The sequence below is a fragment of the Phoenix dactylifera genome, unplaced genomic scaffold, assembly GCF_009389715.1.
Source record: "Phoenix dactylifera cultivar Barhee BC4 unplaced genomic scaffold, palm_55x_up_171113_PBpolish2nd_filt_p 000357F, whole genome shotgun sequence".
NCBI classification, from domain to species: domain Eukaryota; kingdom Viridiplantae; phylum Streptophyta; class Magnoliopsida; order Arecales; family Arecaceae; genus Phoenix; species Phoenix dactylifera.
This window is the reverse complement of record NW_024067815.1, coordinates 154,218-179,702: the sequence shown is the minus strand read 5'-3', so window position 1 is coordinate 179,702 and position 25,485 is coordinate 154,218. Positions and strand designations below refer to the sequence as shown.

Here is a 25,485-nt window from a genome sequence, read left to right as displayed (position 1 = left end):
AAAACCCATTTCTATACCAACAAACAGTTATCTAGAAGTGCTTCCTCTGTTTGCAAAAATCAATACTCAGAATATCCAGCGAAGGAACAACATATTTGGCATTCATAATCCAATCTCGACGAGAATCCATCGATCCATCAACCTGCCTCCATCAATATAAACCAAAAAAAAAAAATCAAAAAAATCCCAAAAAACAATTAAAATCTCAAAGAACTTTACCAGCAAAAACAAGAAGAACAAGCAAAAAAAAAACAAAGAAAGAGATTGAAGAAAGAATTGATGGCTAACTTGAGTAGAGAGTAGACAGTCCAGGCGACGTGAGCCGGGAAGAGGCCGAGAATCACCCCGACGTTCCCGAGTATCAGCAGCAGCGCCGCGATGGGTCCCACCACCAGAGCTGCCCCCAAGAACAAGAACAGCACAAATATAATTTAGATATATTGAACAGAAAATTAAAAGGAAAATAAATGTATTCATATATATCAGAAAAAATTAGAGAAAGACCTTTGAGAGCACCGAGGAAGAGGGGCGGCGCAAAAGGCGAAGACGACGTAGGCGATCCTCACCGTTCTCTGCACCGCATCCAACGGCTCCGCGTAGTTCGTCGTCACCAGCGTATCAGCGAATCCAACTGCCACGACGACGATGCCATCTCCGTCGGAAAACCACCATATAACGAGAAAGAGAAAGAGAGCGAGGAGAAGAAATATAACGAAAGAGAAGAGTGGGGAAGAAGGAAGGGAAGAGAGAAGAAACGCAGAGAAGCTTCACAAACTATTAGTTAACTAATTAATTAAGTAATCCGATAGATAGTAGAAGAAACAAATAGAAGTATTCAAAAAGGGAAGGCGGACGCTGGAGAGAAGAACTTTTTATTTATTTATTTATGGTTCGTTTTGTTTAGAAGAGGTTAAATACTTGTCCGCGGTTCGGTCGTCTCAAAGGATGACGTTTCCGTGAAGTGCGATGGCCATCGCCGTTCGGATCGGGGGTTGCCCTGCCCGCGCGCCTTCTTGCGTCGTAACGTGACCGTTATGATTAAATATAAATAATGAGATTTATTTATTTTTAATGAGACTAGTACCTGATTATTCCTTGTACCTGCGGCACATTTTATCATTGCCCGCGCCGGCAACGCACTCTTGCCGCCATTTCTCTAGGAAGAGGATGAGCTTGGACCATGCATTGTACTAAAACAGCGTGGTACACCAATCAGCATCTGCAACGTAAGTCTTCCACATCAATGAGTCTTTTGGGACCAGAAAGGAAAATATCGTGGAGGTTTGACATTGTGCTGCTTGTCTGTTCCGAGTCTTATTCTTCAAATTTCCCCCGTCTCATCCTTAGCCTGGTTGCGTGTGTTTTGTGATGGTGCAGGTGGACCAGCCTACTGGGTTCCAAAGCAAACGAAACAAACACCTGAAATGATGGGGACCTATCATCACACATTGGCAATCACGATATCTCAATCGGCTCCGTCTGATTCAGGTGCAATTTTTTATGATAATCTCAACGCACAATCGGACATCATTACGATTACGTTGGGATTCAGGAAAGGGGGTTATCCGAACACGGGCAGCTTTTCTGCACCTTTCGCTGATTTGGTGCGGTAAAAAATGGCCAATTTTGGCAGCAAAATCTGCGATTGAGACCGAGGAGTTGAGATGGGAAGAACTCGGTTTGTCAACGCCATGGGAAGAAGGAGTCGGTCGCCGAATGATGATTTCTGCGGCCTCTTTCATAAGTCAATGCTGAGAACTTGATCATATCCGAAATGTTAGAATGAATGTAGGTACGTGGAGCCACCCCATAGATGTGTTTCTCTCGCGTCAAACCATCGCCACATCTAGCATCATATTTTTGTGACGATGCATTTGGGGCCTTGTTTATGGAGAGCCATGCATTCTAGATGTGCTCTATATAGTCTAAAATGGGTTCTTGTGCTGGCCAATCAGGCACGACGAAAATAGAGCGAATTCAATATCATCATTTTTCTTCTGACCTTTCAAACCAACTAGTGACTCCAATTCAATGTCCTCTATACTCAAAAAAACACAAGAAAAAACATGACAAGGCCGCATGAACTATAATGGTCTAATCATTAGTTATCGAGCCCCAATAGACAATAAGTGGTGATATATCTCGGATCTGACCTCTGCTGACATCATCTAACTGATCAATGGCAGCTCGCTACATAATCTTCATTAAAGGTGCTGTTGCTGGAAATTGGACCCGGGGGCAATCTTCGTCGAGGAGAGGGAGCGGCGAGTTCTCACGGCGGGGCGGCGGTCCGTCGGCGAGCGGCGTCCTCTGTCTGGTGTGATCGGGGAGAAGGAGCAGCTGGTCCTCGTGGCGAGGCGGCGATCCGTCAGCTGGCGGCGTCCTCCGTCTGGGTGCCTGCACACGAACCGGTGGCCGGGTTTTCCGGCGCCGGCCCTCCGACGCTCAAGTCAGGGAGGGGGCAAATAGTGTAAAAAGGGAGATAAATAGTGTCTGTAGAGTGCATCAATCTTTCCCCCTCCTGAGAGGCCAAGGCTCCCTTTTATAGGCGGGGGTCGGTTTACCTGCGATGTAACAGGGCGAGGCCGTAATACGGCTCGGCATGTTGTTCAGGTCGGCGCACGGTCAGGCGAATCATTGCACCGATGTCGGCGGTGAGGGCGTCGTACAACCCGAACTAGCACGCTACCAGGCGAATTATTGCATTGGTGTCGGAGGTATGGCCGGGATCAGAGACTTATCATAGTCGACTAGACTCTGCTGGGCTAATTTGTCGTGGAGAGCTGAGAGTCCCGTAGATGACAGGAGCCATGCGCATTAATTGTGGAGTAAGCCGGAGATCCGCATTTATTGTGGAGTAAGCCGGAGATCCGCATTAATTGTGGAGTAAGCCGGAGATCCGCATTAATTGTGGAGTAAGCCGGAGATCCGCATTTATTGTGGAGTGAGCCGGAGGGTTACAGCGACCATGCGCAATAAATGGCAGAGGGGCGTCAGGGTATGGTCTTCGGCCGGACCTCAGAGGTGCACGGCCGTAGTAGGTGGCTGACAAGAGTAGACCTCGAACATCGGAGTTTTTCTCAGATCGGAGGTCTCGAGGTCGGTCGTCTTGAGGTCGGGTGTCCCGAGGTCGGACGCCGACTTCGGCCGTCCAGGGTCGGAGGTCGTGCGGCTCCTTAGGGACATTTGCGTCATTTGGGGAAAAATCTTGTTCCCCCCAACACTACCCCCGACTTCCGAGTTCGAGCGGCTTGTGGGCTCGGACGTGGGAAGTAAAGTCTATCATTAAAGTTGGGGGGGGGCGAATCTCGTCCGCGTCCTTACGCTTCTCGGAGTTTTCATGGTGAAACCTGCGCCCTTTGGCGTCTCGAGGCTGCTTTAGTCAGCGAGCTTATGATGAAGCTCGTATCATTACGCTTCTTGAAGCGGGGGTGGCGTCTCTTGAATTGCCGAGGTTGCTTTGCGGTGGATAAAGGATGGGGTCCTCGAGCTCGTCGAGGCGGTGTCTCGATCCCGTAATCGAGACCCCTTACTCATCAATGAGTGTGCCGTTGCGGGGTCTAAAGCGGACACGCGGCATGACCTAAGGTCGGACGCTTCCGCTTTCGTGTTACTGGATCATAATTTCGGGGAGGTGGAGGCCACATCGGGGCTCCACGTGTCCCAGATCTTATTAAATGAGGGGAGCGGGGGCGGCGTCCGCTCGTTCCTCAAGACGATTTGATTTTGCGGACCCATGATGAGGCCCCGAGATCCGATGGGACAACGCTTCGATTTCGTACCCGATTTATTAATCCGGAGTGAATACGGTGCCTCGGCTTCCGAGGTCGACACGTGGCGCAACCCGATCGAGGGATGGGAACCGACCCCGTTGATCTGGGCCGTCAGGGGGGTCTATATAAACCCCTCGAGGTTGCCCTAAAGGTCTTGTTTGGCTGCTTCTTATTTTCGTTGTCTTTCTCCCTTGCTTCCTTCCTCAACCGAACCTTGCCATTGGTGCCCGGAGCGATTTCCGGCGATGTCCAGTAGGTTCCTACCCCGTAATTGCTAGAGTTCCTCTTTTCTTCTCCTCCCCAGCTTCCATTCGCTGTTTTTAATTTTTATTTCGTTCTTCTGTGGGAATGGGTTTGGGTCCTGAGGAAGTGGGGTCGAGCCTGTCGGGGGAGGAGTTGGAGCTGATCCGCTCCCGGTTCTTCTTCCAGCCCGGGTTTCGTCTTGAAACTGCGGGGCCGGGGGACAGGGTGACGCAGCCGCCCCCAGGTCGGATCGCGGTCTACCGCAAGACACTTTGGGCTGGCCTGCGTTTTCCCGCCCACGAGTTCGTGAGCAACCTGCTGGCCGAGTACCAGCTTGTCCCGGCGCAGTTGGCTCCGAACTCGTGGAGGACCATAATCAGGTTCTTGTCCCTGTGCCTCGGGCACGGGGTCCCGATCTCGGTAGGCCTCTTCCGCCGGTGTTTTCTGTTAAAGAAGAACCCGGCGGACGCAGGGTGGCTATACTTCGCCTTTCGGGGCGGTATGTCACTCTTCCAGGGTGCCCCTTCCTCGATTCATGAGTGGAAGGGGAAATTTTTCTTCCTGGCGTCCGAGGCGCCTTGGGGGTTCGACCCGAGGTGGGGGAACCCTCGGTTGAAGGCCCTCAATAAGCTCTCTGAGCCCTCGAGGAGGGAGCTGAGGACCCTGGACTCTCTGCGAGCCCTCGGAAGGGGCAACGACCTGACCGAGCTCCTGCGGGAGGACGCCCTGGCGAGCGTGGGTCTGAGCTCGACGCGCCCCGAGGGTAAGGGTGGTTACGTTACTTTCTTTTCTCGTTCTTTGGTTTTACTGCCACTGGTCTAACACTTAACGAAATTTTTGATTTCAGATATTCCCCATATGCCGACCAGCAACACATCACTTTTTTCCCGCCTGAGAAGGCGAGAGGCCGAGGCCGGGGGAGCCATACCCCAGCCTCGGAAGAGGGCGAGGACGGACGGCGCTTCTACGTCGACCGGGACGAGTGGCCCCGAGGCGGGGGCCTCCACAGCTGACCCGAGGCGGGTGCGGGTCGCCATTGAGGCGGGTGCATCGGCCCCTCCTTGCCCTGCCCCCCTTGCCCAGCGGGGGGAGTCGTCCATGGCCCGGCCGCGGCAGCCAGAACCCGGGCTTACTCGAGGCCCCGAAGCGAGCGGCTCCGGGACCTCGGGCTCGATCGTGCCGAGCTCTTCCCGGGCTTTCCGAGAAGATTCAGTCGAGCCGGACTCCTCTATTCCCGAGGGGAGTTCGGCCTTTCATGATGCCGAGGTCGCACGTTCCGTGTTGCGGCGTGCGATGCTTCCAGCGGACCGGGCTGATTTCCGAAACATTCCGCTGGAGGAGGTCGTCAACGGTGCTTACTGCAACACCGCCCGGGTAAGCTTCCTTCTTAATTTTCTTAAGCTACTAGCAAACTTGTGTGTTTTTCAACTCATGATATCTTCGTTTCTTTCTTTTCAGCATGTCCACGAGCTCGACGCCTTGGTGTCTATCGCCCAAGGCTGTCAAGAGGAGGCCTGGCGGCTCGGCCGACAATTGGAGCCGGCCAAGAAGAGAGTCGCCGAGCTGGAGGCGGCGTTGGCCGAGGCCGAAGCTCGGAGGGCGGCCACCGAGGCCGAGCGCCTTGCTATGGCGGGGGCGCTTGAAGAGGAAAGGGCTGCTCATGCCCTGACCAGGTCGGCCATGCGCGGTACGGAGGCGCGGTTGGGGCAGGTCCAGGCCGAGGTCGCGGCCCTTAAGTATGAGGACGGGGTTTCCCGCCTCCGAATCGAGCAACTCGAGGCCCGAGAGCAGAGGGCACTTGAGCGGGCTGACCATGCCGTGGAACTCTTCAAGGAGTCGCAAGAGTTCCGCGACATGTTGGAGGAGGAGATGGTGGACGGGTTCCTCCGGGGCTTCAAGAACTTCCGGCTGCAGATGCGCCGGTACTGCCCTCAGTACGACCTCTCGACAGTCCGTCCGAGGGAGGACCTGGGCTGGGGGTCCGACACGGAAGGCCTCCCCGCCATTTTGACATCCGAGGCGGGAATATACGAACAAGACCCCGCCGAGCCTTCGACGGGGGTGGCCGAGGCGGTCGGCGCCATGGAGGCGGCTCCGGCGGCCGAGACGGACGCCGTCCCGGAGGCGGTACCTGAGGCCCCTGCCCCCGACCCCGAGCCTATGCCGGCCGAAGACCCCGAGATCATCAATGTGCCGAACGACCCCCCGGATGTTGCTCCCGCCGCTTAGGACTTAGCGTATATCTTATTTTTTCTTTCTCTTTTTCCATTGTATCCGAGGTCGGCCCTTGAGTGGCCGACTTCCAATTTTGTAATTGGCCTTCCGGCCCTTTGTCAATGAAAAAATATTTTTGTCATTCTGTGTTCATCTTTCCCTCTGTTGTTGTGGATGAGGCTAGAGCCTTAGCTAACCGCCTTGACGACCTCTAACTTTGTAATTTAATTTTCGGGCTGCTTAACGAAGTTGCCCCTTTTTCCCGGGCTACACCTTAGCCTTCTCGGATTCCAGTCATTCCGACCGAAGGGAGCTCCGAGTCTTAGGTTTTTTAGAAAATTTCTCTAAGTCCTATAACTCGGATCTGAGAGTCGTGGAAGTCATCACGTTTAGCCTTTAGGAAAGTCCCCAGGCATTGAGGTCGGGCCTCAGCCCTTCAAGTAAGACCGGACTAGGTCTGTGCGTGCTGCTATTCGGGGAGTTTAGTCGGGTTTCCGAACTCAACTCTGAACCCCTCGTAGGGAGCGCGGGCTAATAAACAAGTTATTGCCGAAGGTTTTCGTAGTTATCGTTCTCGGATTCTGCCGAGATTTCGGTGAGCAAGGCTGGGATTTTCAAAGATTGCCTTGGTACCCGTGTTTGGCTGGTACACTCGTGGCCGGGACCACTTTCTCAGCCGGACGTCGGAGTTTACGTAGAAGAGCCGAGTTGGGCCCTAATTTATGAAGCCTTTGTACAAATTGCGGAGACTTGATGAACGGAGCATGCATAATGTAGTTAGGGGGTCGGTCTTAAGCCGACCTATTGGAGAAGCCCGGCTTCGGGGCGGGATAAGACTCCAACGTTGGATGAGATTCTGCTCAGCAGTATGTAGATAAAATTTGACAAGGAGGGCGTCTAGTTAGATGTACCTCTTGCATTCTTAGAGTTATGCTTTGCATGGTGGAGTAGGTTGCCTCCCTTCCTCGTCGACCTCCGGAGTCATTCTTGACTTTAAGGGGGCTCGGGCTTCTCACGGACCCAACGGCGTCTGCCGAGGTTGAGAGGATTTGGGGAGGCTTTATTGATTTGTAGCTCTTTGCGAGGTCAAGGGAGCTTGAGACCCTATGGTCGGACCTCGGGGCGCCCCAGCCTTGGTCGAGGGATCTTGTGTCAGGTCGGCGAGTCCGTGGACGCTTTGCGGACCTGTAGTGCCTCCCGAGGTCGAGGGAGTCTGGTTCTCTACGGTCGACCCTCGGGGCGTCCCAACCTTAGTCGAGGGATCTTTCGTCAGGTCGGCGGGTCTGGGTACGCTCTACCGACCTGCGGCGCTTCCCGAGGTCGAGGGAGTCTGATTCTCTACGGTCGACCCTCAGGGCATCCCGACCTTAGTCGGGGGAAAGCTCGCTTCGGGAATCGGGGATCGTCGACCGCTCCCGGGGGTCCACTTTGTGGCGCCCCGGGTGGAGCCACCCTTTCCACCCCTTACGGCTTCTTCCCGAGGTCGAGGGAGTCTGGTTCTCTACGGTCGACCCTCGGGGCATCCCGACCTTAGTCGAGGGATTCTTGCGCCAAGCCGATTTTTCATCGTCCTGCGATACTTCTTGAGGTCGAGGGAGTTTGGGACTCTACGGTCGAGCCTCGAGGCGTCCCGATTTTGGCCGGAGAATCTGAGGATCACAGACGACCCAACGTTAGAAGAGAGTTACAGCCATCAAGATGGGAGAATTATTTGCAAAAAGGAAGCTGAGTCCATTGTCCTGATTGTCATGAACCCCTAGGGGTTTTACTGGTAGTACATTCGTAGATTCTCGGAGTTCCAGCTTCGCGGGATCAGGGTCCCCTCTAGGGACTTTAATTTATAGGCCCCTGGTCGTTGCACCCGGGCGATCTGATACGGCCCTTCCCAATTTGGGGCGAGCTTCCCTTGCTCGGTCGGTTGAGAAGCCTCGACTCTCATGAGGACGAGGTCCCCCACTTTGAAGAGCTTGGGCTTGACTCTGGCGTTGTAGTATTGGGCCGTTCGCTGTTGGTATCTCGCCATGCGGACCCGGGCGACCTCTCTTGTCTCTTCGACAAGATCCAAGTTGCTCCTGAGCTGGGAGGAATTGGTGTCGGGGTCGTAATGCTCCACTCTTGGAGAAGGCAGGCCGATCTCCAACGGGATGACGGCCTCAGTGCCGTATGCCAGGTTGAAGGGGGTCTCTCCCGTGGGCAGTTGGAACGTGGTCCGGTACGCCCAAAGGACATTGTACAAGTCCTCGACCCACTGTCCTTTGGACCGATCAAGCCTAGCCTTGAGCCCCTGCAAAATAGTGCGGTTAGTTACCTCAGTTTCTCCGTTTGTCTGGGGGTGAGCGACTGAGGTGAAACGGTGATCAATGCCAAGCTCAGAGCAAAATTTCCTGAAATGAACATTGTCAAATTGTCGACCATTGTCGGATATAAGGATACGGGGTAGTCCGAATCTGCAGATTATGGACTTCCACACGAAGTCCCGCATCTTTTGCTCGGTGATCCGGGCGACGGGTTCGGCCTCGACCCATTTGGTGAAGTAGTCGATGGAGACGACCAGGAACTTTCTCTGTCCGGTGGCCAGGGGAAAGGGCCCCAGGATGTCGATCCCCCATTGGGCAAACGGCCAGGGGGCGATGATGGAAGTCAGCAAAGCTGAAGGTCGGCGCTGGACATTGGCGTTTCGTTGGCACCGATCGCACTTCCGGACGAAATCCGTTGCATCCTTCTGGAGTGTGGGCCAATAATATCCTTGTCGCAGGACCTTATGGGCTAATACCCGACCCCCCAGGTGATTTCTGCAGATCCCTTCATGGACCTCTCGGAGGGCATAGTCCGCCTCGGAGGGGCGGAGGCATCTGAGAAGGGGAGAAGTAAATGATCGCCGATAAAGTCTATTCTCGTACAAGACATACCGGGGGGCCTGGCGCTTGATTCGGCGAGCCTCCGTCTCGTCGTGAGGTAGGGTTCCATCCTGAAGGTAGCAGACGAGCCCATCGATCCAGCTTGGCTCGGAGTCGATGCACATGGTGGGCTCGGGTTCCTCCGTGCTGGGGATCTGGAGGTACTCGAGCGTTGTTCCCTTGGGAAGCTCGCTCATGCGGGAAGTTGCCAATTTGGATAGTTGGTCTTCCCTGAGGTTTTCCGCTCTGGGAATGTACTGAATATTGAAAGAATTCAGGGCAGACGTGAGTTCCCGCACCTTTTGGAGATACTTTTGCATGGATGGCTCTTTAGCTTCGAAGTCTCCTCGGATTTGGTTCACCACCAGCTGGGAGTCGCTGAAGGCCGTCAGGTCTCCCACTTTTAGTTCTTTCGCCAGCTTGAGCCCGGCGATGAGAGCCTCATACTCGGCTTCATTGTTCGAGGCCGGGAATTCGAGGCGCAAAGCTTGCTCGGCCACCACTCCGTCTGGACTGGTGAGGATAAGTCCGGCCCCGCTGCCCCCCGAGGTCGAAGACCCGTCCGAGTGCAGGACCCATGGCTGCCTCGGGGCCTCCTCCACGGATTCGGGTGGCCGCTCGGGGTCGTCCGGAAGGGTGCACTCCACGATGAAGTCGGCGAGTATCTGAGCTTTGATAGCCGGCCTGGGCCGATATTCGAGGTCGAATTCTCCGAGCTCGACCGCCCATTTGGCGATCCTCCCCGCACGATCCGACCTCTGCAATATTTGCTTCATAGGCTGGTCGGTCAATATAGCTATCGTGTGGGCTTGGAAGTAAGGCCTGAGTCTCCGCGCCGAGATGATGAGAGCGAAGATGGTCTTCTCAAGTTTAGAATATCGGGTCTCAGCATCCCTGAGAACCCGGCTGGTGTAATAGACCGGCTTTTGGAGCTTGTCCTCTTCCCGGACAAGGACTGAGCTCACTGCAGCTGGGGAGACGGCCAAATATAAGTAAAGGATCTCGCCTTTCTGGGGCTTGGTGAGCAGTGGGGGAGAGGCCAGAAGGCTCCGAAGCTCTTCAAAGGCCTGCTGGCATTCTTCTGTCCACCGGAAGTCTTTCGGCCGTTTGAGGCTCTTGAAGAAGGGGAGGCAGCGCTCGGCTGACCGAGAGACAAACCTTCTCAGGGCGGCAACCCGCCCCGCGAGCCGTTGCACCTCCTTAACTGTCTTTGGAGGCGACATCACTTGCAGTGCCCGGATTTTCTCCGGGTTGGCTTCAATTCCGCGCTGGGTCACTATGAAACCCAGGAACTTGCCCGAGGTGACCCCGAACGCGCACTTCGCCGGGTTAAGCTTCATTTGGTATCTCCTGAGCTTGGCGAATGTCTCGTTGAGATCGGCTATGTGGTGTTCCGCCGCTCGGCTCTTCACCAGCATGTCGTCCACATAGACTTCCATGTTCCGGCCGATCTGGTCTTTAAAAATTTGGCTGACCAGTCTCTGATAGGTGGCCCCAGCGTTTTTCAGACCAAAGGGCATCACCTTGTAGCAGTAGGTGCCCTTGTCGGTGATGAAGGCCGTCTTTTCCTCGTCTTCTGGCGCCATTCGAATTTGATTGTACTCTGAAAAGGCGTCCATAAAAGTTAGCAGCTGGTGTCCTGAAGTGGAGTCGACGAGCAGGTCGATGCTCGGGAGGGGGAAGCTGTCTTTCGGGCAGGCCTTGTTTAGGTCGGTGTAGTCCACGCACATACGCCACTTCCCGTTGGCCTTCTTTACGAGGACTACGTTGGCGAGCCAATCCGGGTAGGAGACCTCCCGGATGAAGCCGGCCCCGAGGAGTTTGTCCACCTCCTCAGCCGCAGCTCGTTGTCGTTCCGGGGTGGAGCCTCTTTTCTTCTGCTTTATAGGCCTGCTGGTTGGCCTCACCTGGAGTCGGTGGACCATGACCTCAGGGTCAATTCCTGGCACGTCCGCGGGCGACCAGGCGAAGACGTCAGCATTGTCCCGCAGGAAGCTGACGAGGCGATTCCTCTCGTGGGCACCGAGGCCGGAGCCGACCTGCACGGTTAGCTCGGAAAAATTTTCTTGTAGTGGGATTTGAATAAGGAGCTCACCGGGCTCTACTTGCTTCTTCCAGAGGGTGTCCCTCGCATCGAGGGTTTCTATGGGCAGCGAAGGGCCCATCGGGTGGTCCGGCGCCTCGGTCGGTTGCTCTGCTGTGTGGGCTGCCATGTAGCATTGCTTGGCGATCAGCTGGTCTCCGCGGACCTCGCCTACTCCTTGGCCGGTGGGGAAACGCACGAGCAAATGGCGAGTTGAAACCACGGCTCGAAGGGCGTTTAGCCCAGGGCGCCCAAGGATGGCGTTATAGACCGAGGGCAGACGGACCACCAGGAAGTCCATCCTCACGGTGCTCTCTCGGGGGGCGAGGCCGACTGTGACAAGGAAGCTAGCCTCACCTTCAACCGGGACCGCATCTCCGGTAAACCCAACCAATGGGGCATTGACTCTCCGGAGATACCCTTCTGTCACTCCCATTTTTTGGTAGGCATGATAATACAAAATGTTGGCTGAGCTTCCATTGTCAACTAGGACACGCCTTACATCAAACCTGTTTACAATCATAGAGATGACCACAGCGTCATCATGAGGGGTTTCGACCCCTTCTAAGTCCTCGTCCGAGAACGAGATGACTTCATCAGTACGTGGGCGCTTCGGGGGTGCTCCCTGGGCGGCTGTTCCTGCCGAGGCCCGCCCAATCATGTTGATGGTACCGGCGATGGGCCTGTTGTCGCCCGGATTTTCGGTTGGTGCGACATTCTCCGCCGGCCTCCTTTCCTCATGTCGGTTCCTCACGAACGGTTGAGTACTCCCCGCCGGATGAGCGCTTCTATCTCATCCCGGAGTTGGAAGCAGTTCTCCGTGTCGTGCCCGCGATCTCGGTGGAAGCGGCAATACTTCCTGAGATTTCGGGGGAATCCCGTGTCTCGCATGGGGGGCGGGGGTCGGAAGAAGTCCCGACCCTCGATTTCCATCAGGATTTCGGCCCGGGGAGCGTTGACGGGTGTATAGTTCTCGTACTTCCCCGGGTACGTCCGAGGCCGTGGTGGGGACCTCGGTCGAGGAGAGGTCCTCTGCTGAGGTCGCCTCTGCTGTCGGGGCGGACTTCTCAGTCTGGGGAGACTCTTCTCTCGGCGGGGAGACCGGCTCCTTTGCTAGCCGCGCTCCTCGCGGCGCTTCTTCCGCTTCTTCGAGGCGGACTCGATTGCTCCCCGCCTGGAGGCGACTGCCTCCTCGGCCTTGGCATACTTCCGGGCTCGGGCCAACATTTCGGTGAAGTCGGCCGGGAAGCTCTTCTCTATGGAGAAGAGGAATCGGTAGGAGCGAACCCCAGTCTTCAGAGCCGACATGGCTATCGACTGGTCTAGCTCGCGAACCTCCCATGTAGCAGCGGTGAAGCGGTCCAGGTACTCCTTGAGGGACTCCCCCTCTTTCTGTTTGATGTCGAGGAGGGAGTCTGACGTCTGTCGCTGGCGCCGGCTGGCAGCGAAGTTGGTAGCTAACTGTCTGCCGAGTTGCTCAAAAGAGGACACCGTATTCGGCTTCAGTCCCGAAAACCAAAGCCGAGCGGTCCCTCGGAGGGTTGCTGGGAAGGCCTTGCAGAGTATGGCCTCCGAGGACCCTTGTAGGGCCATGAGGGCCCGATAGCTCTACAGGTGGTCGAGAGGGTCAGTCGTCCCGCTGTAGGGTTCCACTTAAGGCATTTTGAACCTCGCGGGAACCGGCTCATCCTCGATCTGGCGGGAAAAGGGGGACTTGGTAGTGAACTCAAAGTCTCCCTCTTGTCTTGCCTTCTTGCTGTGGAGCGCCGCAATCTGGCGCTCCAGATACTCAACTTTCCGGTCGAGCTCCCCCATCCGTGGGATTGTCGCTGTGGTTTGCGCCGGCTCACGGTGGTCTGGGGCTGACTCTGCCTCAGAAAGTTGGGGCCTCTGGTCGAAACCTTCTCCCGGTAACTCCCTCCAGGGAGAAGCTCGTTCTCCGTTGTTGGCTCTGGAGGAGCCATGCAAGTTTTGGCTTGGAAAAACCGGGCCGTTGGGGAGACACTCCGGCGGGGCCTGGGCCCGTGGGGGGAGCGTAGGTAAGGCTTCCTCGCACCGCAGACCCTGAACGGCGGTGGCCAGGGCCTGGACTTGCTGTACCAGGGCGTCGAACTGTTCCGGCTGAACCTGAGGAGCTGGGTCAGCCGGAGTTGGAGAATTCTGGACGGAGTGTCCAGGGCTTTGTGGGGGACGCCGGGAGATGTTAGAGGCTCCCTTACTTCTCAACTTCATGACTGCTACTCGGGCCCTTCCTCTAGCGCCAACTGTTGCTGGAAATTGGACCCGGGGGCAATCTTCGGTCGAGGAGAGGGAGCGGCGAGTTCTCACGGCGGGGCGACGGTCCGTCGGCGAGCGGCGTCCTCTGTCTGGTGTGATCGGGGAGAAGGAGCAGCTGGTCCTCGTGGCGAGGCGGCGATCCGTCAGCTGGCGGCGTCCTCCGTCTGTGTGCCTGCACACGAACCGGTGGCCGGGTTTTCCGGCGCCGGCCCTCCGACGCTCAAGTCAGGGAGGGGGCAAATAGTGTAAAAAGGGAGATAAATAGTGTCTGTAGAGTGCATCAATCTTTCCCCCCTCCTGAGAGGCCAAGGCTCCCTTTTATAGGCGGGGGTCGGTTTACCTGCGATGTAACAGGGCGAGGCCGTAGTACGGCTCGGCATGTTGTTCAGGTCGGCGCACGGTCAGGCGAATCATTGCACCAATGTCGGCGGTGAGGGCGTCGTACAGCCCGAACTAGCACGCTACCAGGCGAATTATTGCATTGGTGTCGGAGGTATGGCCGGGATCAGAGACTTATCATAGTCGACTAGACTCTGCTGGGCTAATTTGCCATGGAGAGCTGAGAGTCCGTAGATGACAGGAGCCATGCGCATTAATTGTGGAGTAAGCCGGAGATCCGCATTTATTGTGGAGTAAGCCGGAGATCCGCATTAATTGTAGAGTAAGCCGGAGATCCGCATTTATTGTGGAGTGAGCCGGAGGGTTACAGCGACCATGCGCAATAAATGGCAGAGGGGCGTCAGGGTATGGTCTTCGGCCGGACCTCAGAGGTGCACGGCCGTAGTAGGTGGCTGACAAGAGTAGACCTCGAACATCGGGGTTTTTCTCAGATCGGAGGTCTCGAGGTCGGTCGTCTTGAGGTCGGGTGTCCCGAGGTCGGACGCCGACTTCGGCCGTCCAGGGTCGGAGGTCGTGCGGCTCCTTAGGGACATTTGCGTCATTTGGGGAAAAATCTTGTTCCCCCCAACAGGTGCCATAAAGATGTTTAAAATCTTTCCAACAAGCGGTGGTTATAGCTCAACCTACCAACGTGTGCAGTTAAACTCCGTGATGTGCATGACATATAGAAGGTCATCAAGCTGTTAAAATGCATATTCTCTTTACTTGGTGATGGACGCCAACTCTCATCTTATATAAGTAGCATAAAGGCACCTCCAAATATATATTTTTTTTTTGGTTATTCTCACTCTTCTCAAAGCTTCATTGTGTTTCCATAATTTTACTTGACTAAGGCATTAAAGGGTCTGGCTGAACAAATTCTGGTAATCCTTTGGTGTTTCTTCTTTGTTTTCAAGTTGAAAGCTAGCATCAAGCAAACTTCTTCATCCAAGCATATCCGACTACTCACCAATTGTCCCGCTCATTCGATGTATTCAGCTTGGATTTTGGTGGCAACAAGTAAAAATATCTTTGTCGAATCCGAGCAAGAGGATATCTAATAGAAAGGCAGTATGCTTGAACACCCAGACAGTCCTGACAACTGTGATAAGTGTTTCTTGCATAATTGGACTCTGATAACCCTCTGGTTTCTCCATTCCTCTGTCTCCTCTTACTCCTGAGCCTTGTTATGAATGCCTGATGTCCTTATCGGCTCTTCATGTTCATGGTTCAGGACTATAATTGGGTTCGAAGCGCCTAGAGGTATTGTCCAGTCTTGCAATAAGCTTGGACCGGGAAATTTCTGCACAGTTCTACGCACCAGAACCAGCGATGCTTTTTCAATAATTGCACTGACACATAATCCTCAAGTTCAACATTTATCTCCTATTTTATTTATCTGTTTCTATAATTTCAAAAGCTGCCAACACCAAAGAAGGATCTTCATTATTACAAGTGCGAAGACTTTTTTTTTTTCAGGAATCAATGAAAGTTGGTGCCAATAGAACAGGCAACTGTTACCTTTAGAGAGAAATAATTACAAGATTATGGCCCAAGAGCTGACGCATTCTCTTGGTCAAAGACTTAAAAATCATGGTTACAAGATAAAGATGAGAAAATTCTGTGATCCTTGAGACTTCTAGAAGTTGGTCCCAGGAAGCTTGGCATTCGGGACAACCCTTACACATGGCGGCTTGAAGTTCTAACGACCAAAAAATCTTTTCTTTAAGGCCCAGAACTGTCATGCATGAAGTTTCAAACTCTTCCCACGTAGCCCCATTTATAAAATTAATTACCCACTGTTATTAACTATCAACAATTCATGCCTACCGTAAAATATGTGCCAAGGGGGGAAAAAAGCTACAAGGTTAAACAGAATATTTACATGCCTCATCGCTCCTGCACAGTTGTCATTCTCTTCCTGCAAATCCAGGGATCTAAGGCCGAACAATGGTAGCAGTCAAAATTCACATTGAAATTCATCAGAGTTTCCACCTTACAATCTAGGGCGGCGTATGCATTTGAGAGGATTGAAAGGGTCATGCCTATGAGAAGAAGCATGCATCTGCCTTCCATTCAAGGAGAACACTGTCTAAATACTCCAACCTTTCGATGTTCTTCAAGGACTTGGCCCAGAATCCCATTGGATTTGGGACTGATACTAGGTAGATGGAACAACTCCACCATCTGCTCCTTGAGCAAAGACGCAGCATCTTTAGTTTCACTAGACTCCATTGAGCTGGGCAAGAAGAAATGGTCACTTGGACCAATAGCTACCCTTCTAACACTCTCACTTGAGCACACTGTTGCTTCATGAAGACTGCAAACTCTGATATCTTGTTGCATGCACCTCCCGTGCCCAGTGTTTCACCATTTAGTTGCCTTCTCTGAGAATAGGTTATAGTTGCTCCAACGAGCATCTCAGACACAGCATCCTTGTACTCAGTTTGGTGATACGAGTAATGCACTGAAGAAAACAAAATATAATAATGACATCTCAATTTTGCAGCATAATAGAATTGACAGAAATTGCTTACAATACATAAACGACACGATACAGTTATTTTTTATGCCAGTAATATTGTATTGCTTTCAGTTTGCTGTAACATCTACTGCTAAAATGTTAATGTTGCTCCTAAATTCACATCTAACAACTATGTTCATGAGAATGCCATTCAATTGTTTGATGCATCTCCAGTGTCTAGTCACAATAACTGCATCTTCAAAACTAATATCACTCAGGAAATTTTGTGGAACCTATTTTGTAATTGTTTTCCATGTCATATCCAACCTTTTCCTCCATCCAGTGACACATCACTATTTAAAACTTCTACAAATTAGTTTATCTGTAGTTCAGAAAAGCAAACATCGCATATGGTTCATATGGTTCCATCAATAAACAATAATACAGTCAACAAGTCCATTAAACTAATCTAAAAAATAAGAATTCTTCTCCAAAGCATATACCTATTATGGAGAATATTCACCGTTATTGCCTACTGCATCGGTACAATTTCACCCCATCTTAATCTTACATTTTCCGATATTTTCTTCTCTGTCTTGAGTCTAATCAGGCCTCTTCACATCTCTGATACATGATTAGCAATGACAAACCTGACCTCCCCCGCCCCCTCCCCCCCAAACCTTCCCTAAATGTGTTCATTCCAAAACAAATCTTTTCAGGTTTTGTCGTGCACCCCTCCTACATGCCTTTACAGTTTACATTGTAAACCATGATAGAATATTGGCCATTTTGATGTCCTATAAAGTGTTCCTTTAGGCTCAGAAGCATGTGATAAATAAATAAGACACCTCAAGAACCTCTCAACCTCATCCAGTAGGGAATCATTTGATCAGATGTCTCTTTGCCATTCTCCTCCTTAGCAAATCCAAGTACCATCTCTACATCATATAAAATTTTATAAATAAAAATAAAAATAAATGATCCTTGCACTAAACTTTATTCCTTGTATTTCCACTAAACTTGCACATTAAACTTTACATATATCTACTGACTTAGATATCGTATCATCTCATCAATAAGCAATTATTCTTTCCAAACAACATATAGAGAGCCACAGGGACACCACCAAATTATTAACAATTTCATATGCTTAGGGCTGATCCTTAGTCTAGAATGATAATGTTTAATACAATCAAAAATAACCTCTTATGACACTCTTCCTCTGTAACGCTAACCAATCTCTTTTGAAAATTGTGCTGTGTTATAAATCATATAAAAGCACCATGCTGCAATGTGAGGCAACATTTGTCTAGTGACCTCTGTAAAGGTACTTCTCTAGCATGTACAGATGATATAAAATAACATGGAAATTATAATGCCTATAGATACATGGATTTTCATCACACTTCTGCGATGTAATCTCTGCAGTAGAAAAGACAATGCATACCCAGGACATTATTAGAAGCCTAGAAGAGGAGTGGTCAATTCTGGACATCTATTAGCTACACTGCATTGTAGAAAAATTAGTTCCTAGTGAGTATGAATGGAAGTGTGGAGGGCATTAAGATTTGGACAGAAGCTTGATCTTAGTCGAACTATTCATAGTTCAATGTAACTCATGTTAAGCTTCCAAAATGAATCTTCGATGTCTATGCTTTTTCAGTAGAGTACATAAATATGTCAAAAATTGTAACTAAGTACTCGAGATATGTTTTCCTACTAGAAAGGAAACCAAAATCAATTGAAATGCAAAATAAAAAGGCTTAGCTAGTGCACATTAAGCTGCCAATTTAGTACATTTTAGTGGTCTTGTGCATCATTTTCATGTCAGCATGTGCCAAGTGTCAGGACAATATGGCAATATAATCCATAGATTCCATACTATGCTAGCAACCAGCCAGCATATGCTCTATAGAACTTGTCCCTACACCGTATACACGGCTAGGAATAAAACACAGATAAAGCTTCACATGGATTGTTCATTCTCAAGCATGTGCAGCACTCATACCAACTATTCTCTGTTAACTCCTCTTCCAAGGTATATTCTGCAATTCGGGGGAAAAAACCATCAAACATTACTAGTTCAATAACATCATGTTGGATCTAATCAAAAAGGAAAAAAATAATAATGTCATGTTGGAATGGAAAACAAAAACTAGTTATGGATGCACCTACATGATAGGAGTTGTTCCATTTCATTAGCTTGACATTGCCACCAAGCTCTTGCATATGCTGAGCAAAACTAGAGATGATTTGGTAGGGAGCAAGGTCATCATCTTCTGAATATATCTGTCCGCAGATGCAGCCTCTTACAAGCTGATATCATCCTTCAGAAGGAAAATAATATGTAAATTAAAAATATCTCGAATTTAATAAACACAACTAAAATAAGTAGTGCACATATATCTGTTCCTATAATAGCAAACAAGCTTGACAAGTACAACCAAATCCTTTAGAATCACCAATACCCCATAATCAAAACCAAAAAATGGAAGGGATAATCAATAGAGACAACCAATGCTGTTAAGATACAACTCATAAATCATAGAGTGAGTGAGATCCAATGGGATTGTGGATCAGAAGCAAGTTGTAAGATTTTTCTGATTTCTTCCAAAAATTAAAAATATAAAATAAAAACGAAAATTAAATAATGAGTTAAATGTATATAGGATAATATTAGTGGAGAACAAAAAGGCATACATGTATGAAATTTTACAAAAAAAAGGCATACATATAAGATATCTTGTTCCCACCAACATAAGATCATTATGAAACAAACATTCTTTATAGTAATTCAAGATATTTATATATTACCTATTACGTCAATATCAAGTTAGTTAAAATGTCTTAGGAAAGAAGGATAAGATTTAATTTTAGTTTTTAAAAATATAAAATCGACCACTTACTTTTAATTCCATAAACTCCAATAGCAGGCTTACTAATTTTTACTATGCAAAATTTATGAGTCATAAGTAACTAAAGTCATATGGTCAAATAAATTATAGAAAATGGGGCCTCGCATCATTTTGTACCCAATAACTAAGAGTCTGTCTAATTCATAATACGGATCTAGATCCTATGTTCCTAATTTGATCCCAATCCAGAAATGAGATTGGGATCGCTTAGGGCCATTTTGATCCAGATTGTAAGATCTGGATCATGAATTTTAGAATTTAACGATAATGGAGACCACCTACCACTTCAACTGCATGGACAAGTACAGTAGCAGATTAATAGGCATAAAATACTACCTCATTAATCACTGGCTCATTTAAATTTTGTGGCAACTAAGTTCCTTGCATATAGATTTCAGCAGGTTCTGTATGATATATGCAACATAGATAGTGAAGGCATGAATATATAGATCAGTTAACCTTTATATTCTTGAATTTCTTTAATATGCAGACACAACTTTCGCAACTTTATTATTTAAGAGGGAAAGACTTTTGTAGCAATTCTAATGTGTCGAGGCCTTTGTAGCCTTTGTAGCTGAACTCTCCACGTAATCATGAACTTGAACAGAGAAATTTATTAAGGCATGAGGAGTATTATTTTTGGGATTTCAAGTCTCAATAAGATAACTTAGTTGAAAAGGAAACAGGTCAATCTCATCGCCTTCCCTATGGGAAAAAATCATAATCATAAGCACAATCATCTAGCTTTTTTCCCAACTATTTGAATCGGCTTCATCAATCCTTATTCGCTGCGTATTTCTATCCAGGACCACCTCTGATGTTATTCCAAGTTTCTCCATATTCTTCCACATAATCTCTATCCATGTTAATTTAGGTCTTCCTCCTCTCTTTTTTTACAAATCTCAGCACCCACTAATGTACCTCTCCTTACAGAAGCCTTCTTAAACCTTCATTATACATGACCATACCATCTCTATCGATCTTCTATCACTTTGCTCTTAATTTGTGTAACTCTTACAGCTCCTCTCGCATATTCATTTCTTAATTTATCCTAACTAGTTTTATTACACATTCATCTTAATATTCTGATTTCTAGCACACTTAATTTGTTTTCATAGCCATACAACTATTGCTATTCTATAAAATTTTCCATTGAGCCTCTAAGCTATGTGCCTATCACATAATATTACGGATGCACTTCTCCACATCATCCAATCAGCTCTAATTTTATTACATATATCTTTATCTATCTCCTAATTATTTTATATGCTAGATCCTAAATAACATAATAGGTCACTCTGCGGAAGAGAGCATTAAAAAGGACCCTAAACCAACCATCTTTCTCCTCAAATCCCCGCCATTATGCCCCATTTTATTATTTTTTTTTCAAAAATCCATGTATTGTGCATGCTAAATGTTGGTATCAATATGTAAGAAAAAGCAATTGGCTTTGCAACTAAAAGTAAATGAGTGTACCAGACTAACTTGTCCACCGCATTCTCCCTCAAGCAACTGGAAAAGGAATAAAAAGAACAAGAACTAGCTGACAGAAATGAAAGTTAAACATAAAGCATACTATTGAATGGTGTCCAGCATCAAAGTTTATACCTGAAGAACCATGTACATGCAACCTTTTGAACCTCCAGAAAAAGTTGCGAGTACAATAGGCAATGGCCTATACTCCAGTTCCTGTTTCCCCAGCAATGCACCAAAAAGATGAAAACAAATTATAATCCAACTAGTTGATGTCAAATTCTATTAAGACGGCATTAGGGATTCAAATGTGCAAGGTTCAGCAATCAGGAATTCACCAGGACAAACCTTCACTCAATCCAGGTCAAAAGGTACAGCTATATGATGAAAATTCTGGGAAAAGCTCATCCAAAAAGTGGACTACAATTTATTCGAAGTCCAAGAACATTTTGGGTACAGTAGGAAGCATATAATCACTAGAGTTTCTTTTGTTGCATAAAAGATATTGTATAATCACAGGACAATATGCCTTGAAAATAATCCAATGGAACCTGCTATACCACAATAATACCTTAACAAGCTCATCAAGAACACCACAGGCTAGTGATCTGGCCTTATCAGAAAAAAATCTGCATAAGTTACAAATTATGTGCTCAAAAAGTTCTGAGATATTTATTATAGACCTTCTAAAATAATAAAGATTCAATTCATAGAGTGATGCAAAGAATCACAGAGATACAGAAATTAAATGTAAATAAAAGCTCACTCAGAGCCACTTTAAGTCTGATAATCCCGTTGCTAAATATGGGGGCTTAAAATTCACACTGCAAAATCCTTGGAATTGACCCTCCATTAGCTATCGGCCTCAAAGATTCTGATCATGAATGAAATTTTCTTACATAAAAATACTTTTGTCAATATAAGGCTAAAGAAAGTTCTCTTGGAGATTATACTTAAAAGGTCGAAAAATGAAAGTATTAGACCTAATTTAGACATAACCACTTGCAGAGAATAGTTTAAAAGACAGAAAAATGTACTCAATTTCTAAAATTATTGCTCTGCAAAATTAGTAGATTTCTGTTACTCAGAAGAATCATATGTTAGAATATTTTATTTTAAAAGCTTCAACAATAATTTTACTTTTATTATATTAGCATATAACCATAATAGCCATGTCCTGACTTTCGCTAATGTAAATTATTGGCAAATAGTTGAGTTCTAGCTATTATTTATCAGGTGCAAAGATATTCTTCTATCAAATTAAATTGAAAAAACAAACAAAATTATGTTCCAATTCCATTTTCAGAGATAAGTTAACTGAACTAGAAGAAAATAAGTGTTTATTTCATTTTTTTAATGAGTCAGAAAAATTCTGTGATAAATGTAGGTGAATGACTGTTCCCCAGAGCATGTTCTTACACTGTTCTGCCAGTAAGATAGGGTCACGGCTTTTAGGTTTCATAATAGGCTTGTACTTTGCTCAGAGTTGCTTTGGCTAGGAATTCTCATAAAATGAGAAGCTTGATAGTAAGTTCAAAGCTGGTCATAAAACATTCACAAACCTTTTGGATCACAGCTTGATCTTTAAGCTGATCTCGCTTAAAATGGAAAGCGATAAGTCTTGCTGGTCTGTTGGTTAAAATCTAAGTGAAGGGATCCAGATATAGAATCGAATTTGTCTTTTTCACAAGATATTTCATCTTAAAAAGATATTTAGAAATATAACACACAAAGGGTACCATATATACTAAAAAGTGTATCTCTAGAACCATGATTTAGCTTGATAAAACTTCACTGACACTTAAATGCATTTCTACTGCAGTGTCGGTTTTGGTACACAAAATGGTTTTCTGGGAAGCACATGGACTGCAAATTTCAAATCCAGAAAAATCAAACTAAAAAAATGCACCTCTACTTAATCCAAGTTTGTATTTTGACCGAATTCACTGGTATAACTTTAGATCAACAGTATTCATGGAATATAACAACAGCATTTTATAATTATTCTATTCTACAAGCAACCCTGCACAGCATCAATTGATGGTGTAACATTCTTCTAAGTAGAACAAATTGAACTCCAAGAGAGGGCAACATATTCAATGAGCTGAACACCTTTGGAACAGATCCATAATCATGTAACAGAAGAATAAAACATCACGCTTATTGATGTAGTTCACAATAACAGTTACATATTAGTGTGGCAACCAGTGACCTTCGAGTAAAATGACTAGTCCCTTAAGCAAGCAAGCTTCCTAACATTGCACGAACGAACATAAACAAATAATATATTTTGTGGAGACTCCAAATTCAATCAAAGGCATTATTTGTGACACTTCATCCCTCTTCCCTATAAGTTATACATAATAATTTAGTATGAAAACTAAGAAAGACAAACAAAAATTGATGTATTTTGACTTGGCAACTGAGTATGACCACGTTAAAGTTTGCAACATTATTGCATTAGAACTCCATAGAGCTATGATTACACATAAAGCTCAACTATTTAATGCTTTTCTACTGTGTCAACAGATCAAACAGACACCAACAATTCAAATCTAAGAGGCAAAGGATGCGAGCAAGGGACAACCCGGAACTTAAGGAGTAGAGCTTACAGGGTGAGGAAATCTGCATGGCAGACGAGGCAGCTCCACCCGAGGGACCAGTAGATATCTATATACGGCTTCAGATCCCTCGCCTCGCTCGAGAGCCACGCGAACACCACCACTATTCCTTCCACGTCCTGCCTCCCAACCCTTCCCTCCTCCCCGAGTAGAACCGACCTCCATGTTCCCACATTCCCGGAGATTATAGAGCTAGGGACTCCAGAAATCTTAATCTCGTCGTTCAGAGGCGATTCAAGGTTCCGATGATCGAATCCGTAAAGCCTAATTTCTTCGAAAGAAAAACCCTATTATCGTCTGAGATTTCGGAAAGAGGAGAAGAGAAAAGTAGGGAGGAAAATGGGAAGAGAAGCCCCTCGCCACCATTTGGCTTCGAGGTCTAAAATAACTGGATAGCGCCCGCGCTAATTTTCGCTGGAGGCGCAGGATAAGCTTTGGCGAACGAGGTTCACCTTGGCCGTGAGGTTTAAAATAACGGCGTTATAATCCTTACTTTTTGATATTAACAACAGTCCTCCTGTGACCGGCCCAACCTTTAGACGACTGAGACCGTCGCCTAAGACCCCGGCCTAAAAAAGGCCCACCACAGAAAAGGTCTCAAAGACAAAATAAAAAGAAAAAAGGTTACATGTGAGTTTGCCTTAGGCCGGCACTGAAGGGAAGGCCTCAGTGGTTGAATGGATCTGAGGACGGGGACGCACTGCAGAGAATCGGCAACTGATTTTTGAGATTCGCAGGTTGATGGAGGAGTGCGACTTCCACCAGGCTTCACACGTGTTCAGGAAGGTCAACGAGGCGGCCGACTAGGTGGCCTCCTATGCGGCCCACCACTCTGGTGATTTTATTTGGATTGGGAGTAGGTCTGTTGTAGGGCCATTACGTAGTATTTTATTTTCTTATTTTGTTGGCCATTTTCACACCTGCAGTATATGAGCTGTCGTTACACCAAAAAAAAAAGGGATAATTAATTTCCCACCCTCCAAAAGACCACGCTATAACAAAAAGTCCCGGTTGACCGGTCTTAAAATCTTTCATCCAATATCTTTACCAAGTTTAATTCCCGGTCCTTGAGCCCCTTTTATTTTTTTTGAAAAGGTCGAAAATTAAGTGTGTGCAGAGAAGACTTAATTGTATACAAAAAAACACTTATATGTGTAATGCACGCAGTTAAGTGTTCTCTGTATACAATTAAGTTTTTTTTTGCACACACTTAATTGTGTGATGTAGAGAATACTTAACTATGTGCAGAGTAGGAAAGAAAAAGAAGAGAACAGAAAGAAGAAGAAGAACAAAGAAGAAAAAAAAAAGGAAAGAAAAAGAAGAAAAGAAAACAAAAAGAAAGAAAAAAAAAGGAAAGGAAAGGAAAAAAAAAGGAACGAAAAAGAAGAAGTTAAAAGAAAAAGAAAGAAAAGGAAAGAAAAAGAAGAAAAAGAAATCAGTTAAGTGTTCTCTGTACACATTTAAGTCTTCTCTGCACATACTTAATTTTTTTTCTTTCATTTTCTCCTTTTTTTTTCTTTTCTTTTCTCTTTTTTTCTTCTTTTCTTGTTTCTTTTTCTTTCCTTTTCTTCTTTTTTCTTTTTTTTTCTTTTTCATTCCTTCTCTTCTTTTTCTTTCCTTTTTCTTCTTCTTTTTTTCTTTTCTTTTTTTTTTCTTTCCTTTTCTTTCCTTTTTCTTCTTTATTTCTTTCCTTTTCATCCTTTTTCTTTTCTTTCTTTTCTTTTTTTTCCTTTTCTTCTTTTTCTTCTTCTTCTTTCCTTTCCTTTTTTATTTATAATTATTTTATTTTATTAGAATATATTATTTATTTATTTACTTGTTTATTTATATTTATTTATTTATGTATTTATTTATTTATTTATTTTTCTTTTTTTTTCCTCTTTTTCTTTCTTTTTTTTTTCTTTTTCTTCTCTTCTTCCCTTCTTCTTTCTTCTTCTCCCGCGAGCCAGCGGCACCGGAGGGGGGTCGGGCTGTTGGAGGGGGCCGCGGGATGGGGCGGGGCCGCCGTCGGCGGCGGCGGAGAACACCTCTCCTCCTGCAAGGCCGTTGGCTCCAGAAAGAGGACGGGCCGCGACAGATGCAGGAGGAGGGTGGGCCGTGGCCGCAAGAGGGGGCTCGTGAAGGGGCGGGGTCGGGGGTGGGGGCAT

General features: G+C 47.4%; 1 protein-coding gene and 1 pseudogene across 1 annotated transcript; both read right to left on the bottom strand.

Annotated features, from left to right (window-relative positions):
* Positions 1 to 17,265, bottom strand: part of LOC120105753 — a 25,829-nt pseudogene extending 8,564 nt beyond the window's left edge.
* LOC103718678 lies at positions 15,312 to 25,485 on the bottom strand. Its single transcript, XM_039118489.1, has 8 exons — positions 25,294 to 25,485; positions 23,330 to 23,625; positions 21,289 to 21,346; positions 20,853 to 20,933; positions 20,721 to 20,756; positions 18,505 to 18,656; positions 18,338 to 18,374; positions 15,312 to 16,332 (listed from the first exon to the last, which is right to left on the bottom strand). Exons 1-6 carry the CDS (start codon positions 25,483 to 25,485, stop codon positions 18,639 to 18,641), a joined length of 681 nt encoding a protein of 226 aa, XP_038974417.1. The 3' UTR covers positions 15,312 to 16,332; positions 18,338 to 18,374; positions 18,505 to 18,638.